Source organism: Lonchura striata, chromosome 3 (genome assembly GCF_050655825.1).
Source record: "Lonchura striata isolate lonStrDom1 chromosome 3, ASM5065582v1, whole genome shotgun sequence".
In the NCBI taxonomy this organism is placed as follows: Eukaryota; Metazoa; Chordata; class Aves; order Passeriformes; family Estrildidae; genus Lonchura; species Lonchura striata.
Genome location: NC_140705.1, coordinates 39,500,125 through 39,526,426, shown reverse-complemented (window position 1 = coordinate 39,526,426; position 26,302 = coordinate 39,500,125). Strand labels below are relative to the sequence as shown.

At 35.6% G+C, this 26,302-nt stretch overlaps 1 protein-coding gene across 2 annotated transcripts in view; it reads left to right on the top strand.

Annotated features, from left to right (window-relative positions):
* The window catches only part of MMS22L (MMS22 like, DNA repair protein), an 88,802-nt gene that overhangs the window by 13,085 nt on the left and 49,415 nt on the right, over positions 1-26,302 (top strand). Inside the window, exons 8-14 of one of the 2 annotated variants that reach the window (XM_085574871.1) lie at positions 143-273; positions 4,160-4,273; positions 6,057-6,236; positions 11,557-11,619; positions 16,853-16,972; positions 17,398-17,618; positions 20,018-20,527. In XM_085574871.1, coding sequence (XP_085430997.1) covers positions 143-273; positions 4,160-4,273; positions 6,057-6,236; positions 11,557-11,619; positions 16,853-16,972; positions 17,398-17,618; positions 20,018-20,527 — 1,339 coding nt within the window. The remainder of the gene's footprint in view (positions 1-142; positions 274-4,159; positions 4,274-6,056; positions 6,237-11,556; positions 11,620-16,852; positions 16,973-17,397; positions 17,619-20,017; positions 20,528-26,302) is intronic. The other variant, XM_085574872.1, reaches the window with a different exon arrangement.

Sequence of the window (26,302 nt, the reverse complement as noted above, 5' to 3'; positions counted from 1 at the left end):
GCCCATTCTAAAATACGTGTGTGTGTGTGTGTGTGTATATATATATATACATATATATATCTTAGAAGAGAAATCCTATGTGTTTTATATTGCTAGAACCAAACCTGGAACTAAACAATTCTACTTTTCTTTTGTGTTTTAGAACAAGTTGTATATGCAAATCATTTCATTAATCTAACCGGAGAGAATCTAACCAATATCAGTTTATTTGAAAAACACTGTGGAAATCTCATATCTGATTTAATAAGGTTGGCCATCAACAAGTACCCAAAGGTAACTCTTTTTCCTTATACAGGCCATGGGCAGTTAGATGCTTGTACTGGGAACCATATGAATTTGGTATTGCACCATTTCATAGATGACTTCTTAGTGCTTAGTTGTAAATGTTACGTATGGCTTTGTATTTCCATGTTTTAAAGAGTGTTATTTGTTAGGAGCTCAAATTGTGTTATATTTATTCATGACCATCTGGCAGTTGAATGAGACAGTAATATTGAAATGCACTGTGTACAGAGCAGAAGTGAGTGCCACATTTTCTAAGTTCAGTGTTCCAGGTTTAATGCCAAACATGGCACAGTCTAAAAGGTTTAGATAAATGCACAAAAAAAAAAAGGTCTTTCCAAACTATTTCAACAGGAACAAAGAGAGGATAACTCTAATCCTGGCAGTAACCTAACTGGACACTTAGAGATTGTCATATTTCAATTTATTGTTTCAGTGTGCCTATTTCCACTGCCTCATCTTTCTGTTACAGCACTTCTGCATTTGTCATGGGAAAACTTTTCCGTGTCTTCTCTTTTCCTTTTTCTTTTCCTTCTATAGCTGCTGTATTTTTCTCATTTGTTTTGAGCATTCCAAAGCTGGAAAGTCATAATAGCTCCATATAGCAGCCAGTAAAAGAGCTGTGTAATCTTTGTGTCATTGTGAAACCTGTTTTAGATGGACACGTGATCCATGAGCACAGGACTGAACTCTGAGAATAAGTAGCAGTGACCAGTGTATAACTTAGGTTTTCCTAGTACAAAAGCATAAGAAATATGCTTTTTATCTTGTATCTAAATATCTAAATATTATCTAATATCATATATCTTATATCTAAATATCTTCATGTTACTTTTGAGGATGTGGGAAATGGCTGTACTAGCCTTTGATAACTGCTCTTTTAAAATACCTTCCTGTTGAAAACTGTTACCTTTTAAAACCAGTTTTGATCTATTAAATTATCAGATAATACTGCAACCTTCTCTCCTGACAAAAGGCAAATAGGTGAGAATAATGTTTTGTAAAAGAAAATGCAAATAGTATCTGTCTATTAAACACAGTGCTGCATGGTAGGCTTGGAAATGTCAGATGATAAAATGACAGATTCTGCATACTTTCACAGAGCCACATTACAAAGAGAAGGTTGTTTTGCTACTGCTTTTTCTTAAGCTTTCTCTAGGTGTGGGCCACACTGCTTGAATTAGTTCTATTTGAAATTAATTTCTGAAGTGAAGCTTGCACTTGATCTGGTGACTCCTATAGTATGCAACCTTTCTGTCATTCCATAATGGAAATAGCATCCCTCAAAATTGTTGAAAATGCCATAAGTAGTAGTTGCCACTATCAGCTCATCACTAAAATGTGTCCTTGGGTGTTTGGCTGAGAGCATTCTCGAGTGCAGTTCTTAACATTTGTGTATATCCTTGGAAAGAGGGACATAAACTCTAGTGTTCCAGACTCATATTTTCAGATTGGTTTCTTGAGCAGCTCTGGTATCATGATGCTTGACTTGGATCATGTACTAAGTCCAGTGTGCTCTGAGACACATTTGGCAGAGAAATATATACCCATGGATATCTTTGTTCTGTCTTTAGTCACACCTCTGACACTAGAGCTGTATTGTCCCAACAGCACCACAATTTGGGGTTTTAAACATTCTTACCAAGATACTGAAATGAGGATGTTGTGAGAAGAAATCCAGAGTATCTCTGAAGAAAGCAGTATCTTTGCTATCCTTAGTCTAAGCAGTATCTGTATGGTGTCTTGCTTTCATGCTACTACTCGAACTCTATCCTGAATGGATATGCACATTTCCTGCAGGAGAGATCCTGCAACCTTGTAGAGTAGCACAGTAACAAATGTAAACAGTAGGTGAAGAAACCTTGCTGCAACAGCTGGTAGTCCACGTAGAAAGCATGAAACTCATTTCTAAATAGTTTCTATGCCTAATACTACTATAAAAACCTCAAATTTTGCAGTGCATCTGTAATGAATAGACTCCTCATTTCCAATGGATCTGTTTTGCTCTTTGGTAGTAAGTCGTAACCAGTTATTTTTGAGACACTTCAGTTTTGGAAAGTTAGTAGTTAAATAATGAATTTTTTCAAGAGACTTTAGTGGCCATACTGCTTATTCTCAAGATAATATTTATGTAAAATTAGTTCAGGTTGTTGAGAAATCCCTGATTTACAGATCTTTAACTAAAAGTGCGAGGAGAGAGAGAAACGCATGTGAAATACTGTGAGTATATGTGGAAAGTGAATAAAGCATTATTTAAAATAGATCATGTCTACCATGACAATTTCATATAAAGGATAAAGAGGGTTCTTGAGAGAGAAAAAACAAGTTGTTTCACATTTATATATGAATGTAAGTTCATATTTATAATTAAAATTATTTAAGCCTGATTTGGAGCTGTATGAAACTGTAGTTGTAAACATATTCTAAAGGTGTATGATAAATAAGAAGTTTGCATTCTAATAGAATATTATGCAGATTTGAAATTATTGGTGATATACTTGTTGTTCTAACTGTGAAAGTGTAGGTTTTTAGTCATTCACTCCCACTTCTATAATGTCTCACAGCCACTACTGTCACTGGCATTGAATATTTTGATTTAATTTTTAATTTGCACTGTTAGGTTTCCAAATTCAGAAATTACTTTAAGTGCCAGTGTGATTTGAGAATAGCTGTGTGTGAATGGACCAGAAAAAAACATGTGGGTATAAAAATTCAGGCTCCACCTCATCACATGTAGATGGATAGGAGTTAGTTGGCTAAGCTAGTCACCCAAAGTACTTTTTATTGTCATGGAAAGATAACAACTGTTCTGCAGTGAGATTCATTAATCTCTCTAGGTACCTATTCCCCTCTGTTTGCTTTAGAGAGGTGTAGTTTGATTATTCAAACTTGGACTACTTATTGTTTAGGGATAAAATTAGTATAAGCTTCTTTGTTTTCCCTCCTTTCTTTCTACATTTCTGCCATTGTGTCCTTGCTTGAAGGTAAAAGGTGCTGAATTGAGCTGTTTAAGCAAAGCTTTTCTCACAATTTTTGCCACCTCTGAATACTATTCAGTGGGTTCATGTGTCTAAGAATAGAGTAAGTGAAGTTTTATCTATAGCATGATTATTTCAAGTACAGGTCTAGTAGATGTTCAAATCATTAAGGCACACAGAGGTTTTTTTATGTTTTTAGCACTTCTTTTTGCTGTTTTGTTTTGTTTCACAATTCAGAGAATGTAAAATTGAAAGATGAATCACAAGAAGACTATTTTGCATTTGAAATGCATCAGTCTGAGAGAATTGTGTTAAATATGGAATAGTAATCAAGTAATGTACATGACTTGAAATATGCTGTTTTCTGCATATTAAAAGAATGCCTTGCAGTAAATTTACCGAAAAGCAGATTTTGTGAAATGTTGTGGGAACATTAACATCCTCATCATGCCAACAACAACATATTCTACTAGCATTAGGCCTAGTCATTAAGGATTTTTCAGTTAAAAATAACAATAATAGCTGGTAAATAATTTGAAATCTTTTTCTTCTCAAGAACATCAAGAAAATGTAATCAATCATTTTCTCTCTCTTTTCCTTACTATCAGACAATGAATTAGTATTTATTGTAACTTCTTTTCATTTAGGACATGCAATGTCATTTTTATACAATTAAATAATGTCTGAGAGTGGATCAGAAGAAACTAGGAGGAAATAGCACAACCTGTAATTTTTGGATGTTAGTGAATTCACCTTTGAATGTGTAATTATAACTATATTATTTACCTGAAAAAAACCTTCAAACCAAACAGCCAAGACAATAGGAAATACTGATAGATAAAACAGCATTTCAAAAATGAGCACTTCTGTGAATAATTTTATTCTATATTCTCTTTCAGGTACGACCTTCTGAGGCTCTTACCAGTAGCCATTATTCCTGTAACTGCATTAAAGAACTATGGATTCTACTTATTCAATTGCTGGACCACAGAAATAAAGGGTCTAATACAGAGGTAAAGGAAGACTACTTTTACATTTGCAGTACAGTCACCAAATGTTCCTATATGGCCATGAATGCACAGATCTGATGGTAGAACTGAACTTCCTATTTGCTCCAGGAGAACTGCATGTTAACTGTGATGCCTTGGGCCATTGTCTTGGGTGTGCATGAAATCCTGACTCTAGGTTTGCAGTCTACTGTTGGGTTATGACCTAGGGCATTGATAAGGAGCACTTCTAGTGCTAAAGATACTGTGAAAGATCTATTCTTTTTATAGAAGAGCAAAACACAAAAAGCCATGTTTACATATCTATTAAAAAATATATATATATTTATGGTTTCTGTGATATGTCATTCAATGAGTCATCTCCAGGCATTAGAAACGTGAACAGTGATCCAGCTAGCTCATGTTGCTGTCTTTGTTACCCATCTGTACAAGAACAACCTGTGTATAGTCTTGAATCTTGTAGTTGCTGATTTCTCTAGATGCCCCCTTATATTTTTATTGGAAATCAGCAAGTCACTACCTGTTCTCCTTCTTTATACCAGTATGACCTTATATGCCTCTTCAGTTTGTTTTGGTTTTTTTTTTTCTGATGTATCTTACCTTCTACCTTTTCTAGGCTGATGAGTCTTATATCTTACAGTAATTCTTTTTTTCAGGTGCCATTCTTTACCTCTGGTCATCTTTGTCACCCTTCTCTGAACCTTTTCCCATATTACCACATCCTGTTTTGAATAACAGAGTGCCAGGATGACATTCAGTGTTCCAAGCATGGGTTAGGAGGCCATGTGGTTTTATACATTGCATAATGATATCTTCTGTGTTGTTCTTTCCGTTTGCTGATACTTTCTAGCATTTCAATTTTTTTCTTTGACTGCTGTTTGGGATTGAACTGATGTTTCTTTGAATGAATACTAAGAAGTGACAAAACCCTTTGAAAGCTCTCTGAAATAATCTTAATAAGAACCAAAGTGGCCATCTGTGCCATGAGTGCAGTTCACTTAGTACAGAATGAAGTACTTCAGAGTAGAGGGTTTGCTCTGATGGCTGTTGGCTTGTTAATGCCAGCAGATGCAAAGGTGGACAGCACAAGTGAAACTGTGTTACTCTTAAGCATTTGCACTAGCAAGAGCACTTTGCAGCTAAGTTAGGATCAAGACCGAGCTAAGGTGGGTGAAATACACATGCAAGAAAGTCCTAGAGAGTTTCTTTAATGCTAGACAAGATAGGCAAAGGCTGCAAGAAGTAGTAATATTGTGATGTAGGCAAGGGTCTGAATCAATGAGAATCAGTTTGTCAGTGCTGGAACAGACTGTGACATAACAGGGAATTTGAAACTGCTGTCTTTCAGACAGATTCTCTACCACCTACTGTATTCCTCTTGGTTAGGATAGTCTGCCACTAGAAGTTTTTCAAAAATATGTTTTAACAATTCTTCATTAAAGAACTCTAACCTTTCTCTTGTTGAGTGTTGGGGCACCATCCTGTCTGCATGTCATCAGTCCATCAGTTGTAGTTTTGCTTGTGAAGTATTGCACTGGATTCTTCCTGGTGACCCAAGTTTAACTTTGCACTTTGATTCTACTGACATTTGAGAGAGGCCTTTCTGAGGTAGCCTTGAGTTTTCTGTGGTAATACTCTCCACTGCTTTTTAATATTTTCTTTAAATGACTGTCATCTTGCTTCTTCTCTGTAAAAGCAAATTAATCAACAGGACAGTGTTGCAGAGAAAATTGTTAACATAGATTTTGTTATTGAAGACTGTTCAAATTAACTTTTGCATTTTCTACAGTGTTTCTGGAGCTTGGTGAACACAACCCTGAAGAATATCTTTGAACAGCCGAGTACTTCTGAAAACATGTCTGGGTTTGAAACAGTTCAGTGTAAAGACCCACTGAGTTTTAGCTGGTGGGTGATGAGTCATCTGGCACCACTCTACCAGTTTGACCGTAATGGAAATCTGAATGAAAAGGTGGGTGTGCTTTTTTCTAAATACCTGAGAGTTATTATAATTGATTTTGATCTCTATGGTTATTTTTGTTGACAGAAAACAATTAGTTTTGTAATGCAGGAATTTTCATACTCCTTAAAAGAAGTCATTTTTAGGTTGGAGGTGTTAAGATGTGCTTTGTACTAGTCATTCTAGGAGCCCCAGACATATTCATGTTACATACCACATATTCAGTACAGTACTGTGTGAAGAAAACTTGAAATATCCCAACTAGTTAGTAAAACATACTTAATGACATAGCATATGTTTTAAGGTTGTCTGCCTGCAGCATAAATGCTTCACTGGGTTTGTTGTTTTAGGAATTGAGCGCATGAGTTTGTGTTTTATGAAGTATAAATCTCAAACACTGACTGTGTAATTATTAATGCCACTTATTTTTCTAAAGTGCTAGCTCTGCTTTGGATAAATTTCAATCTGTCTAATTGTATTACATTTGCATCACAGCCATATCATAAGATTTATATATATATTTGTGTATACAGCTTCATTTTTATGTTGGTATACTACCAATAGATACTGTCTAATAATTTGAATTCAGGTTTCAGTTTAGGAAACTTGCACTTGCTGAGGCAATTCATCCATTTTGAGATGTATAGAAGCTGACCATTTTTCTTAATTTGCTATAGAGGAAGCTTGTTAGAACCCAGTGAGATGGATGAAGACCCAGAAACTGAGGGACCTGGGGTGTTTTTGGTGTAGTGTTTTGCTTGGGTTTTTCTCCCCAGCAGTGTTTTTTGCACTATGGAGACTCTGGTCATGCCATCTTCTGTCATTTGTCTTTCTGTTCTTTTATGCTCTTACTGTTATTCTTTTTTTTCTGTTTGTTTTGGGTTTTCTGTTTTGTATTTTTAGGAGGGGGATGTTGGTGGTCTTTTTGTTTGATTTTGGGGTTTTTTAGTGCAGTAGCTTTTTTAACCTTTCAGCTGCATTGCCTATATTCCCTAATTTTCCAAGCATAAACTGTATGGCATCTTCCACAAACTAGGCTTTATTGCCCTTTTTTGTGAATTGTCTTTATTATTTTTAATTTAATGGTGTGTATTAAAACTGTTCTTTCTGTTAAAATTGGTACTGGATTTCCATTCCTGATTTAGGCTGAAAGGTTAAGACCTGGAAATGTGTTTGTGAACTGCAAATCTGTAAGAAAGAAAGAATGATCATGTAGGTTGAGCAATATTGATAACTTAAAATCCCTCTTTATTTTTAGATCTTTAAAAGCATTAAATCTATAGAGAATGAAAGAAAAATGTTGAAATTCTGGGAATGATTACAATCCTAAGTAAAATTAGACTTTCCAAACAAAATAAGAATTACTCGGATTTTCTAATCTGCAAATTTGTTAAAAGAATTTTAAATGTAGCAAAGGTATGCTAATTCTGTCCTTGAATACTTCATTGAAAAACTCCTGATCATGTCTGTTCTCTAGAGGGCGTGGCCCATATAGGATACTTATGCTTCTTCTGTTTGCCAGTTTACAAATCCTTTCGGAGGCCACGGCAGGCTGCTTGTTACCATGTGGCAAAGTGTAGCAATTTCTTGCACATTTATACCATGTAAAGTTGCAGACCAGATCCGATTGTTACGCTGAAGGTTGTCTCAAGCTTCCCTTGGTTTTGCGTGTTACTACTACCTGATGGAGGAGAGAGACGCAGTCCAGAGCGTGTTATAGAGGGACCTTGCAAAATAGAATTACTATACTTCTGCTTCTTAGCAGAATTTAGAAAGTGAGAAAAGGTTATTCCCAGGTGAAATACAGAAACCAGTGTGAAGCACACATTTATACTGGCTTTCTTATATTTAATGCCCTAATCCAAATACAGTGATACTGATTACTTTTATCATTTGGGCTTTTTTCCTGTATCTCACTCTGATAGATACTCTGTATTTAGCTTCATGAGAGATTATTTTCTTGCCCCAGGCGCTATATTATTTACATAAGCCAAAAAAAAGTAGAATGGAAAAAAGAATTCCTGTTTTTCTTATTTTAAAATAGGAATCTGAGACACAGTGGCAGGAAGTGACTTGCCCAAGATTAAATAATACTTTTCCCTTAGACTTCACCTGGGAGAAGAGAGTTTCCAAGTCTTGATTTGTAAATCATGAGATCATCCTGTGCATGCGTGTCTTGATGTTTCCAGTAGTCTTTATGTTCGAATGGTTAGCTTTGTTTTGCATTTCTGAGTTACTGTTTGTCCAGGGATCCCTGTTCTTGTACAAAAAATTCTTATCAGTAACATCAGGGCCTTCTCACCCACCACAGTATTATAATCTGTCATTGGTTGATGGTAACCATCCCTCTGGGTCCTATTCCCCTCTTTTAATTGCAATCTCAAAATATTTTTTTAACATTATAAGGTAAAACAGTGTGTGACATGAATTTGTCAAGTCAGTAGAATTACATGAGGACTCGGTAGTCCTGTTTTGTTGATTGAACATAGGATGCAATGGCTTTGTGACACATGCTTTCTTTTAATTAACTGTGATTAGAGGTGGGAGTGTGATGTGTCATATTGATGGTTATTCATGTGCTCTGTAGCAAAAATTGCCTCTAAGCCTATGTCATCTGTGGAAGATTTTCAATTTTTTAATGTGGTCTGCATAGCTGTAAAGTTGTTGAGAAAGCTTTTAAAATTCTAAATAGGTTTCAGTCTTGCTTCTTTTTATTTTTTTGCCCCTTTAGCTCATAAATTGCAATTTCAAATATGCAATGATTCATATATATTGAATATATATTTCACATACATATGAAACCAAATTTTTAAACTAGAAAGTTTTGGACAGGTTTCTTAGAGACTGTTCTGAGGGATGTGTCTCTTTCCATATTCCCCTGTTCAGGTCCCACTTCACTCTTCTTTTATATATTTAAAACTCAAATGGGACCTGATGAGAATTTGCTACTTCTGAACATTGCAGGGGTCAATTTTAATATCCTGTAGGCTAAGGTAATATAGGCAGAGTTACTTGGGGCTAAGAATTCTTGCCTTTGAATAGAATAATCTGAAATGACTATGTGGCAAGATATGCAAACATGGATATCCAGCTAAGAAGCCTAATATGGCTTTTCCAGGTACTCAGCTGTTAGTCCTTGCAAAAGTTTCTTCCTGCAAACTCAGCTCAAGTTTTTGGTTTTAGCAGCACTTCTATGCACTGTGAGGTCTCTGGGTTTTGTTAATTTCTAGGACTCTCTGGGGTGGAGGGAGGATATTTTAAGACACACAGTTTGGAGTTGAAGATGTAGGTTCTACATATGTTTTGACAGAGATGGGTTGTAAACAATGATAAACAGGTGCTGTGCCATATTGCCAGTGCAGTAGGGAATACTGTTTGGATATAAATCTATTGGGATTTGAATGAAGCAAGTCTGTTAAAATGTAGATACAATTGTAACTGAAAAGAGTGCAGCAGGTGGTTGATGTCCTTCTTTCCTGACTTTGGACTGAACTTGGGTGCACTTTTGTAATCAATTCCAGCTGGTGTCAGGAGTTTGCCCTAGATACTCCAAGATCTTGTAAGGCGATCTGCATACTGCAGATGAGCTGGAACTTTGCAATAAACACCTGTTGTATAAAACATGTGTCTGTGGTCTATGGTACTGCTAAAAACATGTTCTATGCAGGCTGATTCAAACACTCAAGTGCTCTGACAGACATTTAGCATAATTGTAATACTTACTTATTGCTGCCAAAACTGGCCTTTTAGTAGTTCCTTAGCTTTCCTTGAAATCCTGCAGTAGGATGTTGCCTGTGTGTAGATATTCACATAACATCAGGCTCTAAAATACAGTCAGAAATCAAATTTACATAATGGCCAGCTCAGTCTTGAAATGCTGGTTGTTCACTTCCTGGGTTTACTTGTTATTGAAGTGCTGCCTTTATTCCTTGACTATCTGTTGTTGCAATTTCCTCTCCTGACATGATGCTAGCTCTGGTTTCATGATACAGAGCCTTTGGCATCAATAATAGCTAAAATCCAGTTCACCACTCTGGGCATAATATGCCCTCTGCTGTTCTGGCACAATTTTTGGTGTCCTGTGATGTAAATCAGGCCCTATTCCCTTTTTCATTCTTTCTTCCTCTCCTAAAGCTCTGTGTTGATTCACTGTTCTGTCACAGAGACCCACAAACAGAAGTACCAGAACAACTGAGCAGTGGCATGCTATAGCTGTGACTGCAGAAAACGGAGCTCAGGATGAGGAGGAAGCAGTGAGAATTTCTTAACTGGGTCAAGTTCCTGAACCATGAAATCACAGCTTTAGTGTAACTTTCTGTAGATCTGTCCTTTCATTTATATTTGTTCCATAAACAGTCTGTGGGCTGTGACTTGCTATCATTGTGTGTCTTTCAGTATTTTCTTTCTTGTGGTGCAAAAATGTAGTCACCAAGTAGTCAAATAGTGTTGGATGAGTATTGGTGTATCTTTTAAAAGAATCAATTTGTAAAATTATCTTGGTGCTTTCTGGATTCTGTGTGAAACTGTCACCAACCGCCACCATTAACCAGTTTAATCAGTAGCAGAGGAGAATGGGACCCAATGGTGTTGCTGCTGGAAAATAGTTATATTTCAATTACCAAAGCATAAAATACTATTGATTGATTGTAAGTTCTAAGATGATGTTTAAAGGATAGCTGTCTCCAGAAAAATGTACAAGACTTAACAGCTGTGGTAGTGGAGGGAACAATGATGGCAGGACAATGATGGAAGTACTATGTTCACACATCTACTTATCTACAGAGGCTATACATGTAGTTGTATGTAGGAGATGATTGTTGAATCTCCTAGACATGCAAGTATATTTGCCTTGGTTTTTTTTCCTCCCAAGAAAAGGGCCTTAGTTGCAAGGCCTTTTACCCTTTTCTTTACCATTTTGCATAAATAGATGGAAAAGAAAAAAAGGAAGAAAATATGAGATTATACCTTTTCTTCCTTCTTACCCCTTATAGCTTCCTTTTAAAAGAACATTAAAGAAAGAAACTGTAAGGCATAGTGCTTGGGCTAATAAAAAATGCCTGATTCTTTTTCATCTCCATTAAAAGTGAAGGTTGGAATTGTAAATGAATCACCTAAAGTGGTTCAAGTTGCATACGTCTTATTTTTATTAGCTTTCTGAGGGCTAATTTTTAGGACAGGTATCAATTGCATTCAAATAACAAAAGCTCTTTTTGGTGATGACTACTGTATTCTGTCATAAAATTAAATATTTTGTCTGCTTACATTTCTGTTATTACATAGTGCTTCCTGTAAGGGATACAAATGCTATTTCATGTTCATAATTATTTTTCAGAAACAGAAGGAATCCAATTGGAAATTTGTGGAAGAACTCCTTAAAAAATCCACTGACGCTCAAGTAAGTGTATAAAGGCAAGAATAATGAACAAGGAAAGTGTCAGGGATGCTTTCAGGAAAAGACAGTGCATGAAACAAAGTCCAACTAACAAGTATATTTTTGGAGTTGTAGTGTTTTTATCACTGATAAACGAACAACCTTGGCATAGCTAAACTATGACAGTGTACAGTTCCCTCCTTGTTAGCAGTTCCACTTGCTTTAAAGTGCTTGTGCTTGATGCTAAATTGTCAGATAAAGAAAAAAGATAATTATCCTGGAAGGGTAGTATATGGCTTCTTAGACAAGATGTATTCAGAATAAGAACTGGATGCTTAGAAAATGTAAATCAGATACGGAATGTAAGGATATCAAGTTGAGGAGACATGATGAAGGAGATAGTCAGTTGCATTGAAAATTCAGCTATATCCTCATCACAGCGGGAAGGTGACTTGCCTTGCTGAGCAATTTGTCTTACAGGCTTGAATCAAACTCTTACTGATAAGGTTCTAGTTTCTGAGCACTCATTTCATACCTTATCATTTTTCTTTCTGCAGAACTGTTAATGCAATGCTTCATGGCCCAGAGGTCAGAATTGACCTCCTTTTAATATGCTTTTAAATATGCTGTTCATCAAGTTTTTAAAATAAGTTACAATGTAGCTCTGTAAATTTGTTCTGAAGTTGCATGGTACAAATCACAAATGTTGTATCGGCAATGCCTGTAAAAAAAATGTCTTTATTTATGTATTTTTAAGACAAGAATAAACATGTTTATTTTTTCATTTGGTATATGAAATTAAGAAAAATCATGCAAAGTTGTTGAAAGCAGAAGAGGAATCAGTTCTTTCAGTTTTTTAAAATTATTATAACTGTGTTGCTCATGGAGTAGCAACAATCATAGTTAAAGCTGGAATACAGAACAATGCTTGTTACAACTGTTTGACAAGAAAATATTTGTAGCTGTTAGGAGAGCTAAAATGATAGTGTGATTTTTCAGAGTTATAATACTCTAAACATAAAGTCTTAATGCTTGGCTGCGTAGTTGTAGTCTTTCAGCTTAAAAGATTAAGTCTTTTTGAATGATTATACAGTATATGACTGAAAATACAGACTGCGTATACATTAAAAATCACAAGTGATGACATTACTTACTGGATGTTTACCATTCTGTGAGAGAAATTGGAGAGATTTAGGTAAGATGCATTAAAACTGAGTAGCTTATTAGCCACCTTCCTGTTTGCATCTTCTGTATGGCAGGAACCTGAGACACACATTTGTAGTTAATGTTCTTTTCTTCAAAATAATGCCCTTTTCTTGTGAGTGTTTATTATTTTAAATAAAGATTACTTTGAAGCAGAACATATATAAAATACACAGTTTTTGATGCTTCTGTTAAAAGTGGCCAAGTTCAGAAGACTTGCACATTGAGTCAGTCATGACACAATAATATGAAGCAAATAATGTGTTTTAATTTCCAAAGGCAGCCAGTGTTAGAATTAAAACAAACCCTTATTTGCCAAAGATGTGGTTGTAACTATTACCAACCATCTAAGGAGCCATCTAGTTTATTTCGTTTTTTTATTTGTTCATTATTTTTTCTTGCATTATGGAGTTAGCTGCCCGAGGGAAGTGCTCCTTGGGGAACATTAATTCCTGTATGTGCATGCACGAGTGAATGGAGTACTTTATTAAAACACACATCCTGCTCCCTATCCCTGCACTGCAGCCTTCTTGACAGTGTCTAGGAAGGAGAATTCTTTTTCCTGTAGACATGTCCATCTCCTCTGTTGATCTGTCAGCTTCAAATGGCCACTCCTACCTTTTGTCTTTTTTCATCTCTTAAGTATTTTTGAGTCCAGAAAATGTAGTAAGGAGAAGCAGAGTGAGATATGAAGAAGTCAGTATTGAAATGGAACGTTGAAAATGGGAAAAAGCAAAACTGATAATAGTACTCTTTGAATGAACAGCAGGACAGAATTGATTGTACTGCCTATTAACACTTGGCATGACTTTGTTAGTTAATCCTATCTGATCCATCCTTTTCAGAATATAGTCTGTTATCTACTAAAGATGCACAGCAATAGCTGTGCAAAACAAATTATAAGAAATAGTAGTGCTGAATTGTCCATTTGCTGAGAGGGAAGGAGTTGGTAGTTCAAAACTTCATTTTTAGGTATATGGCAACTTAAAAACTAACCATATTGAGTACTGTGTTCATCAACCTCATAATTTTGTGCTTGTTACTCCCTAATGTCCCTATAGCTTGTAGGCTGTACATGCTCAGAAGAATGGCAATTTACACTGAATGAGGGGGAAATGACGAAGAAATCAAATATGTATAGTTTTGTGTTCAAAAGCATCTGAAAAAGGTGCAGAACATACGTTTGTAAGGTAAATTGATAATCTCCTACCAATCACTGCTAATGTCTCTTAGTTTGAGCTTCAAATTCTATGTTGTAAAAAGATGATTCAATAGGTGTTGTTGCAGCCACTGAGGCTAACAGAGCATCATGAAGCAGCAGAAGCTGGAGTTAGCTTTAACATCCTTAGGACAGCTAAGCATTGGGGTACAGAAATGCCTAACCATTGTTAAATCTGCAGCATTTTGGTAGTTTCAGTAATACTGTTGTGTTTAGTGGTCCACATGCAGGCAGTAGAGAGCCTAAGGCATGGTAATCCAGGTTCATCCATCCAGAACATTGTGCTGCATGTCCAGGTGAAGGAAGTTGATGGGTGCCCCAAATGCCCAGTTCCCGATGGGAACTCTTAAGATTGAGTCAGCCTGCTGCTGAGCAAGGAAAAGATGTGACGGTGCTGTTCATCCTATGGGATCAATAGTGATGGGAATCAAAAGCACCCTGTGAAAAATAGAAGCAGTCATTGATACCTGGGCAAGTTTGCTGTGCCTCTGCCTTGGATATATCCTTTCAGCTTCAAACAGTTGCCCAACAGCTGAGTTCTTCAACCAAGTTGCTCTCTTCTTAAACTCCAGATATATAAGAGTTGAAGAAAGTTGCTCATGTGAAAAAACTCCCAGTTCTGTCACAAAAAAAGGGTATTTTTGGGGAAACTAGTTGCATGAGATGTTTCCTACATTTTTTGTAATTTGGAATTCTTGTCCAAAAGAAGAAAAAAAGCTGTTTTACAATTCTTTTTTGTACTACAAAATGAAAATTGTTGTAGTAGTAATATTATCATAACTGTATTTGTCTACCAGGCAACATCAAACTGACTAGATTTGTGGGTTGTCAGTATAAGAGGAATTTGTGTTTATGAAGTTTTATTGTGAGAATCAAAAGCTTTTTAGTTTGAAAGAGCTAATAGCAGTCTGTCTTATTAGACTTCTCATTTTAGAAAATGAATGCTCTGTGCTTTTTCATTTCTGCCTCAATTTTGTGATACTTTCACTGCATATTTTGTTTAATTTTACTTTAAGAGAGATAGAGAAGTATTTCTTGGGTTTCTAGGAAAACCAATTTTGTTACTACTGTAGGAGGTTATAAGAGAAAAATATTATGTTTAGATAGTACTATCATTTTGATAGTATCAGGTGTTCCTCCCTTCTGTGATAAATTAAAAGCTGACTACCTCAAGAGTTCTGATAGTATTTCCAGCAGTGCAAGAGACCATTTTAAGCAAAAGAGCAATGAGAGAATTCATTAATCCCAGGGATATTTGAAGTCTGGATGCTCTTTTATATTAAATTTGAGATAAAGCCTTCAGTGCTATCTTGGTTTGGGAAACTCTTCTAAAACTATTGTTGGACAGATAAATAATGGTTCAAATTGAAGCTTCTCAACTGCTGTGTTTATTGTTGAATTAATTGAACTGAAGCAGTCGGTGTTTGTTGAATTAGACTCTAAACATAACCCTAGATTGAAAATATAACTTCAAGACTAAGCATTCCCTTTCAGGGAATTTTTTGAATGGTGTGTGTTTTGGTTTTTTTATTTCATTTTTGTTTGATTTTTTTTTTTAACCTTGTAACTGGGTAGTTCCCTCTAGAGAAATAGCTATGTTCAGCTGCAAGTTTTTTTGTTTTACATCGAGACTCTTACTGTTATTTATTAAAAAAAGAACAGCTATTCTGTCCCTTGTTTTTTGTGCAAGATTGTTTTTTTTTGGGAAGTCTATTGAATTAATAGTTACGTCATATATTTAAAAAATACTTGAGTATTACCTTTCATTTGTAGGCATTTTTATTACATTTGATTTACTATTCTGAACATTTTTAATGAGTCTTTACTGGAAAGTTACTTTCCTATTTCATTGGGTTTTGTATCCTGCACATAATGTCTTGAATACATAATTTTCTATGACAACTGAAAATGTCTTTTCAATTTCAAGTTGTGTTAGGAATGTACCACTTTAGAAGCCATATGCCCTACATTATTTGTTTGTGAAAAGAGAAGGCAGACTTGGTAGGAGTTCTTGTAGGTGATTGTACAATTGTTTGCAGTGTTGTGATAAAGTGCAGCAAGTCAGGTTTTCCACATGAATGTATATCCAGGTAGAGACAGACAAGTTAATGAGTTAGACTCATTTGTGTGGCATTTTAAACAGGAAAAAAAAAGCACTCCAAGACATAGTAAGTCATAAGAAGTAGCACTGTGAGCAAGCCATAGAGTCATGGAATTTTTGGTTTGGAAAGGACCTTAAAGATCATCTACTTCCCGCACCCCTGCCATGGGGTGGAGGTGTGAGACTGACTTGCACATGCAAAAGTCTACTCTTAAAACAACTGCATGCAAGTTGGTCCATTAAGCCACTTTTGCAAGCAGCCCTTACAGGAATTATCATCCTAAAGTAGGATGCCTAAAATAGGCTGGGTTAAACACATAATTTTAGTTCAGAGCATGGAGCTCTTAATATCCTACCTCCCATGAAAGTTCTGTTTTGTTGTTACCAAAAGCTGGATGAGACTAATTCCACTTTCGTTATCACACAAATACTTCCTGAATGCTTCACTGTGTTCATATTGTTTGGTATTTCTTATTTTCTGTCCTATGAACCTTTTCAGAAGTCTTTTCCAACCTAAATGATTCTGTGATTCTATGATTCTGGGATGAACCAGCGTTGGCTGGTTTGCCAGGTGCAGTTGTCAGCTTTTTTTCGAGTTTGTTGCTTGTATTAGAAGATGCATTTATTCAACAGTATGTAAATAAAAATATTTTTTATATTAGGAACTTACTTTGAATAGTCTGGTAGTACTGGTTTTATGTATCCTACAATTAATTTTTCACTTCCTTTTCAAGACTGGTGTGTTGGAGGAACACTTACGAATGCATCTTCAGTGCTGTTTGACTTTGTGTAGTTTCTGGGATTTGAACCTATCCATTGTCACCATACTCTGGGATTATTACTGCAAGAATCTGGTAAGTAGATGAATATATAAAAATACAGAATTGCTTGTAGACAGTCCTTGATTTTTGCCGATTAATTCTGATTTTCCTGTAGCCAAGCTTGATTGCTATACTTGTGTAAAACTACCTAATCAATGGCAGTATCCTTAAATTTGCTATGTTTGTGTAATCATGTTTAAATTTGTTATGGTCCATTACATTATGAAATTATAGACTATGATAATATATTTTAAGTCCTATTTTTCATCAGGACTACTCAGTTTCAGTTTAAGATCTTGTAAAAATACTTTGCCCACAGTTACAATGCATTTTTATTTTATTTTAGCTGTGGTAGGAACATATCCTTTTGTTCCTGTGAAGGAGTGCATCTTACTGCCTTTGTAATATTGGCATTTATTGTTATTTATAATATCTTCTGTTTTCATCTATTCTTTTAGAACAGCTGCTTTACTGTTCCTTGGCTTGGTCTGAAGGATCTGGCAAATGTTAGTAAGACTTCTTTGTCAATGCTTGAGTTGGTGAAACGCTGCTGCTGTGAACAGCAGGTCCCTTCTCTGTACAACTCCAGCAACAGTTACTTCATTTTCCTCAGCATTTTGGCACGGATTATGAAAGAAGAAAACAATGGTGTGCATCCTTGGAAACAGATTAAAGGACGGTATGGATGCTATTTAGTTTGTCTCATTTTTTAATAAGTGTAGTGGGTTAGGGGCCCTTCCAGCCACATGTGAGGCAGAGGGCACTCTGCTCATGACAAAGTAAAAGGCATGAGGGATCCAGGGTGACTCATAATTTGAAGAAAACAGTTGTTCCCTGAAGTTCCTGTTGCCAGCTGAGGTTGTAATTGGGTCCAAGAATCACCTTGGCATCCATAGAGTGAGATGATTTACCTTGTCCCACTGGCCAGGAATTTGGTAGACTGGCAGCCAGTGCAGTGGTACCACCCAGTTGCCAGATAGATAATGTAATTAAAGCACAGAAATTGCATTTGAGCTGCATGTAAGCCATGTGTTGTTCAGGAACATGCAGACTGACACTTCCTAGACCTGCATTTTCATTTAAATATATTTTTTCTTTTCAGTGGTTTTCAAAATTTTTCATAATATTTTTGTGAGGATTTTAATATTTCACTTAAACTTAGAACATACTAATTAAGTAGTCAGTCATGATATAAAAAAACATAAAATATATATGCTCTAAATGAAAGCCTTGATGTTTTAGATGCGTACTAATCCGTAAGGTTTTTCTTCTAGTAATGAGATAGCAGTTGTAATGATTAGAACAGACTTGTTAATTTTTTTTCATTAGATAGAGAAAACAGAAATACTTCTGGTTTAGACTTTTACGTTTTTAAAAAATATCTTATTGACTATTAGTATAATTAATTAAAACTTTATTAAACATTAGTAAGATCTTCATGTACACAAGTAATAAACATTAAAAAATGCCCATGTGTATACACACCTTACAAAGTTGTGGTGTTTTTCTTCCAGAAAAAAAGGTTTATCTTGGCTATCAGAAAAGAACATTATGCCTAATGTGTATATACACTTCAGAAGTTGTTAGAGTCACTAGAGTTTGGCTTTATGAATCACTGCAACTATGTAGAAACAAATATGTTGTCGGATTCTGTATCAGTGTTTTGCTTTTTAAAAAAAAATTAATGAGCCTACTCTGTTCTTACTGAAATAAAATTATACTAACATTTTTGTGCTCTTATAGCTTGTTACTTTCCCTAATTTAAGAGGGGGAATAATAACATACAACATACAGTGCATTAGTCTGCTGAACCACTTTTCTTCATTTCTACCTTGAAAAAATCAATTACACAAGTAGCAAAATTTAACAGCCTGCAGCTATGATTTTGGGATGAACTCTGTTTTCAGCAGCTAACCAAGCATTAATTGATGCATGAAAAACATAAATGCCTGTCAGTAGTAATTTACTACTAAACAACGTTAATTGGATTTGCTGTAATTTTTGGTGGCTAGATTTGATAACCTCAACACCACTTCCAACTATTTTCCAGGTGACAGAATAGGAAAACAGCACTTATGGATGTTTAACTACCGTAGGTGGAACTTATTTTAAATTAAATGTGAAGGATATACCCAAAGTTTTTAACACAAAAATCAAAAAGTTAGACCATTTTCATATTACTCTTCTGTTGTAGGAGTGGTGATTTTTAAATACAAGTTTAAAGGCCCCATCCAAGCAAAGCTCCCAGAAAAGATGTCTTTGTATAAGCTTTTTCCTTTTTGTCAACCACTTTAAAGTTTCAAAGTCACAGTGCTTATCACCATCAGCTGCATGCAGCTTGAGCATTTTCCTGTAAGCAATGCAGATAAAGTTTCGTAACATCTTCCTACCTAGAGAGAGGTTTCTCTTCCAAATTCCTCAGTTTTTCTGTTCTGTTTCAAATCTGTCTATACCATAGGTGAGCAGTACTAGTTGATAGTCTGTGGAGAAAAGGAATTTTCCAACTGAAATCTTCCTTTTACTACAATGATGGTTTGGTTGATGAGACTTTGATCACTGCAGCTACAGCACTATAACATAATAGCAGAAACCAGTAGCTGGTTTCCATGTGGAAATGAAGAAGTTTCCAGGGAAGAAGTCAGTGTACAGGAATGATTTGCTGCTGCAAAGAGATGTCACTTGATAGCTCCCTTTCCTAGGAGCCCTCGTGGGCTACACTTGATTGATTTGAAGGCACAGTATGGAGGATATCCATCACAGACAGAGTAGAGTCTGCTCATAACATTGTGCTCAGCTTGGTACTAGAGGTTAGATAAAGGGGAAGGGTTAGGCTACATCTCCAATTGGAAACAATGTGTGCTTTAAATCAAAAGCAGAAACTGAAAGACCATGTTTGTTCCAGTAGCCATAAGAGAAATTAGAAAAAGAAGTATTTAAAATTGAAAGGTTACACAGGAACTGGATAACCATAAACTAAAAGCATGAAAAGACAGTTTTAGTCACTTGAAGATAGAAAGTTACATACTTTAAGAAACTGTCTTTTTCATGTTTTTTTGTTTGTTTGTTTTTCTAATGTAGAATTTATTCCAAGTTCCATCGGAAAAGAATGCAGGAGCTGACAGAAGTGGGGCTGCAGAACTTTTTTAGCCTGTTCCTCATGCTGGCAATTGTTGTGGAGACAGAAGATATAGTGAGTCGGGTGTTGGATCTTTTGGATTTCCTGACTCCATCCTCCATCACCACAGCTCGGAGAGCTCTCATCTGGAGAGGTCATTTTGCTTTCCTTTTAATTTATGTTGAGAAGAACATGGACATTAGTGCCCTGGCTGAGAAAATCTCAAATGCTTTCCGTGAGAAGGCAAAGGAGTTTCTAGTAACCAAAAATAACTACACACAGAGACAAAATCTCTGGACTCTGCTATCAACCTACATTGATGGAGCCCAGGAAGTGTTTGAGACCAGCAGCTACTTGAGCCTTTCTGAGGAAAAGTTGCTAAATGATGGCTTTACTATGCTGCTGCCTGCATGTCGAGGAGCTGAGCTGAGCATGGTCCTGAATTTTCTTCAAGTAGTTCTAGCCAGACTTCGGTAAGATATTTACTGAAATTGTGGATTTAGACTAACATTTTGTTTTTAGGATTAAACTGTAGGTCCTATTATTTTTTTTACCAAAATTGAGTAAATGGAAAGAGAACTCTCTGAGGGGCTATGAATGATATGTTAAATTTCAAAATCCACCAATACTTCAGTGCATATAGAATCTTTGAAATGCTTCCTTAATATTTCAGGAGATTAGGTTTGACATCATGATGTTTTGTTATTAATCAGCGTCTCTTTAGAAAGTCATCCAGTTGCTTCTATTTCAGACAGTATCATCTTTTCATTGGTACAGGAAATTTGGGAATTATTGTCTGTGTTAATTAATTGGGGGGGTGTTGTTCTTTTGTTTTTGTTTTTTCATTGAATGTGTTCATTTTTCCAACTTTTCATTCTTTTTTCTCTTTTATTAAGGTTGCATTCAAATATTACAGTTAGGGAGATTTAAATACTTTTCTGGAGTTCAATAGGAAAGAAGGAAATAATATTTTACCACTTTCAAGCAGTTTTGCTTTGATGTACTAGTTCATTTTTCAACATCTACAGTACCCTTCAATAAGCATATTTTTTTGTCTACTGATGCCTTTGAGAAGCAGTCCTCCAGTTTGAAGCCCAAACTGCCTTTTTTTTTTTTTTCATAAGATATTAAGAGCTAGCTATTGATCTGCCATTACTTCAAATGTGCAAGACTGAAATATGTGTAAAGAACTGTGGAAGAGTGCATAATAAGAATACTGAGGCCCATATGCAAGATCTCTCTTTAACTAGGTTCTTTGTTATTGTCTACTAGTTTGACTGCAGCTGTCAATAGCTTATAGATCCAAAGACAACTGTTTCTCAGGCAGTCTTTTGAAAAAAGATGAAGCACAAAACTAAGTTTAGTTGATTTATTATTTATTATTTCAGTTCAACTGAATGCATTTCCTGGAATAAATTGGAGACTTCAAAAATACTTTGACATTTTCACTATTAGCTAATACACAGCATTTGTTGTGTTGTTTTTAAAGATGAAATAGGGAGAAATTTTCCGACTGGTGAGAAAATTGCCTATTTTACAACTTGGCGTTATTTTTAAGCTTTCCAGGACTGGGGCTTATGTGACCCTCTAGTAACACAGAGAAGAGAGCATGGAAGTTTAATCTAGACTTCTCAGGTCATCACATACAAGGTACAGGACAGTATTGGTAGCTTTCTTACAAAAAGTACTTCTGCTGAAGTATTTGAATTACCAACATGCTCAAATAGTAATTGGTATGAGATATATTTTTAGAGCCTTGCTTTTAATAATTATTTCAGCTTTTGTATTTATACATTTGGTTACTGTTACCAGCCTGTTTATCCCATCTACAGAGGAAGTAAATTCCTTAACACTTTGGCTTTGATCTTCAGGTTGTATGGAACAGGGAAATGTTAATGATTTTTCACTGAAAACAGTCCTCTGTTGCCATACAAATACAACTACACTAAAACAATTTTTTTATTTCAGAAGATATTGATGACTTGGTGCTAACCAGATGCTAGGATGTTACTGAATTGACCAGACTGATTATGGCTGGTCTGTTTTCAAACTCAGAAAAAGATGAAATGCTTGTTTTTAAAATCCAGGCTGATACAAGATAGTAGGTCTTTCATAAGTATAATTTTTCTGTACACTGCACTCTTAATAATTTTGTAACTGTACAACAGGGAATTTACAGGTAAGAAGGAAGTGAGATCACTGATTAAAGAGATAAGCAGCTCCCTCTAGGCTGTTAGGAAATAATAACTTCATGTGTTACTTTCTGCTAACCCCAGGTGATGGCTCACAGGAGCATTTTTTATTGCTGATTAAGTAGCATTATGAAAATACTGACTTGGTTATGTTAACTAAGTGCCTCAATATTTAGTGCTTAAAATGTCAAATAGTTTTAGCAATCCCCTTTAACATATCTTGTTGGATTGCTGGAATCTCATTCCAGGTTTCCCAGTTGTTTTTATTTGAGAATACTGTAAAAATTCTAGTCTTTCATTGTCAAGAGTGAGGTGTAGCCAAAAGCTCTTCTTTAATTATAGCTATTCATGCTGCTGTGGTTAAGGGTCTGTCAGCATTTCCATTATAAACCTTTATTTTCAAGTGTTTGTAACATAGCAGTAAGAACTTGCTCTGGGCTAAAACTTGGCATACAAGGATATGAAAGTGTCCTTGTTTTCTTTCTTACTTTTTTTTTTAAAAAGACATCTGAAAAGAGACCCCCACCTTCACTATTTTCACACCACAGATTTTTAAAATAACCCTTTCCAGCTTTTTCTTATATTTTTCTTGTCTTCTAGGAAAGTACTGGTAGCTTTTGATTGTTGTATTTACCTATGGTTAGACTATTTTAAATAAGGTTTCTTAAACCACTTTTTTATTGATTGTTATAATTTTGATTATTTTGGGATCCATATATTTAAGTAGAACTATGTCTTGGCAGGAGAACTCATTTTTATTGGTTTTTGATACATGGTGAGTGGGTAGTTAGAATCAAATGCTACTTGCTGGCACTTGCAAGTATTTGATCTTCATAGTAAGATTCACTGTGAAGTGTAAGATTGTGTTTTAATACTGTCTCCTTTTAAAGAACATGTAAAATAAACAGTAAATAATCAAGAAACTTCCCTAAATCAATACGTGAAGTGCTTCCTTCCTATGTTTACGTATTCTGCTTCTAGCTCAGACATAAGTTTTTTTCCTTTTTATTTTCTGTTTTTAAACAATGGTTTAAAATACTTGTTTTGGTTGTATTTTCTTTTTTTTTATTGAAAGGTAAATGCGGGATGTTTGCCCATGTGTGCTTTCATTTGCTCCAAATCTCTAGCACTATCTGTCATCTGATAGTGCCTCATGGCACAAAAAGAAGCCTTAGGTTAATAAAAATACAGGCATTAAATAGATTTGACAGAACTTGCTGTAAAAATGGATACAAGGCTCAGAGAAATTGGCTGTAGGTGCTGGCACTGCAATATGTTATACTTAAAAGAAGTGTTTGAAACATGCTAAAATGTCTTGTATTGTAATGGCGTATTGCTTTGACATGAGCTTTCTCTTATTATTGGCATCCTGGCATTTGGGTTTTGTTGAGTGTTAGCACAGAGTTAAGAGGACTGTAAAATGTGAGTAGATATCCTGCTGTGCTCCAAACATCTTTGCTTAGTTTCAGGGAGACTTGGTACTAATTCCTGTAGGAGAAATGAGAAGTACCACTAACCTAATACCATAATAAATGGTAATTTTGGTTTGAAAACTGTTCTTGTGCATATGTGCCTATTTATACTTTTTTGCTAATTTTTGAAAATTTCAATGTGTATATTTTATAAGCTCTTACAGCAATATTGACCAAGTGAGCTGTCTCTAGTAGAAAGTTACATTAATAATTGGGCCACGGGTAACAGGAGAACTGAATGTTTCCATCTGTTTGAGTGTGTTTAGCTTTGAGGTTGTGAGAGAAACCACAATAGGAATGGATTATCCGGTATATCTTTGCTATGGAAATGTACAGTTATTTGTAATTTTTTTTTTTAGTTTTACTTGCCATCAAAACAGTCTTTGGGAAGCTTTTTTGAGACCAACAGAAGCATCTCTCCCCCTCTCTGTTACTGTGTAAGTCAGTAGATAAGCTCAGGAGGAGAATAGAAATGTCCACCCTCCTTTTCTTCTCCCTCAGGGGTTATAGTATTAGTCTTTGTAAAATCTTTCTTCTGATGTTGAGCTTCTGAAAACTGTATTCAGAAGAGTTTGGAAGATCATGAGTCTTTCCTTACCCATCCCATTCTGATATTTAGAGCTACCAGCTGTCATGTCCTGATAAACACAGGAGGCAGCTCTGTGACCGAGCCACTGAACTGAGAGTCAGAAGATGTTAGTTTAGCTCTAAGATCTCCCACGCTTAATGAATGACCACTAAAAGTTGCTGTGAACTTTGTTCACCTGTGGAAAAAAAGGAAATAAATCCTTCCTTTTTCACTTTGCAACAATCATCCTAGGTTTGGGGCCAAGCATGCCTTGCTATGCTAATTTGACCTATCTTTTAAAGTATTTTTACCCTTTTTTTTTTAACGTTCAGGTATTCCATTAACAAAACTGGTGTTTAAATGAGTGTAATGAAAATCTTATCTCTAAATGCTCTAATGTATGAGAAGCAAACAGAGATTTAGAATATAGCAGCATTTTGAGAGGTTTCCTATGTCTAAATCCTTTAAAATAATCTGTTACCACCTTCTGAGAAAATAGTGTGTGTTCTTAGCTACAGTTTTTGCCTTAAAGTGTGGTTCTGGTAATTAACACTGAATTTTCTTTTCTTCTTACTTTGTGGGATTTGAGGTATTTCTTAGGGTTTTTTTGGAGACTAAATAATGTTTTACAAATTTGTGCCTTGTATTCTGACCTTCAAAGTTGACTAGCTAAAGCTAATGTGTTTTTTGATTGTTTCTCCTCTGCTCTTAGAGTATTACTGTGTAAAGAAATGAAATGAGACATCATCATGCACTGGAAATGTGTCCCTAAATACTTTGCATATAGAAAGTTCCTGTGTATGTCTGTCACTGGTCCAGGTTTGCAAGAATTTTCACCTCCCCTTCTCAGTGCCCATTTTCTTGAATCAGTAGGTAGGCATGTGAAAGTTGAACAATTGATTAACATTAATTTCACATCGATGTTTAGGATGTAATAGAGAGCATCTGCCATAGAAGGAGGGTAACAAGGCTGGAAGGCTTGTCCTATGGGGAGTGATTGAGATTTTAGGGCTTGTCTGGTTTGGAGAAAAGGAGGCTGAGGCATGATCCCATTGCTCTCTACAGATTCCTGAGAAGGGGATGTGGAAAGGGAGGTGCTGAGCTCTTCTTCTTGGCCTCCACTAACAGGACGTGTGGCAATGGTTTAAAGCTGCACCAAGGGATGACTTAGACTGGACATTAGGAAGCATTTATTTTCTTAGAGAATGGTCAGGCACTGGAATAAACTTTCTAGAGAAGTGGTTATTACCCTAAACCTGTTTAGGAGGCAATTGGACAACATCATTAATAATTTACTTTAGCTCTTGATTATCTCTGAATTACTTAGGCAGTTGGACTAGATGTTCATTCTGCATCCCTTCTATTCTATTAGAATATTCTATTATAATAGAGTATTCTATTCTACTGTTCTATTCTAGAATCACTTTGGAGCAAACTGAAATATTAAAAGCTATCAAAAAACCTTCCAGTTGTTGATGCCCAAAAAAAGTCAGTCTTGGTAGATACCCAAAGCTAAAGAAACTCACTCAAGTCTAGTACTCAGACATGAATCATGAAGAAGATACACAGTTCAATCCCCTGTGCTACAGATGGAAACACTTTTTATGTTCCATTGTATCCATTTTATCTTCCAAAGATTAATCCACATAAGCTTTCTGTAGCCTACCTGACAACAGTACAAGACTTCTGTTGTGAAACAGTAAATCCATGAAAAAAAAAAGTAAAACCATATCCAGGTGTACTGAGAACCTGCTGCTTGGGACCCTGCAGTTGTTTAGAGAAGTATGTGCTCCCTGAAGGACATAAAGCACAGATTTGTTTTCTGATGGAAGTGTCTCACTTCTGAAACTATTTTCCCTAAATTAACTTTCATCTCGGTTTTCCTTTTATTCTTCACATGAGGTGTGAAAATGGCTTTTCATATGGAGTGGTTTTTTTTGTTGTGGATGTTAAACAAAAGAAATATTTTTGCCAATAAAATCATTATATGCAAGTAGCCTTCTAATCTCTTAATTT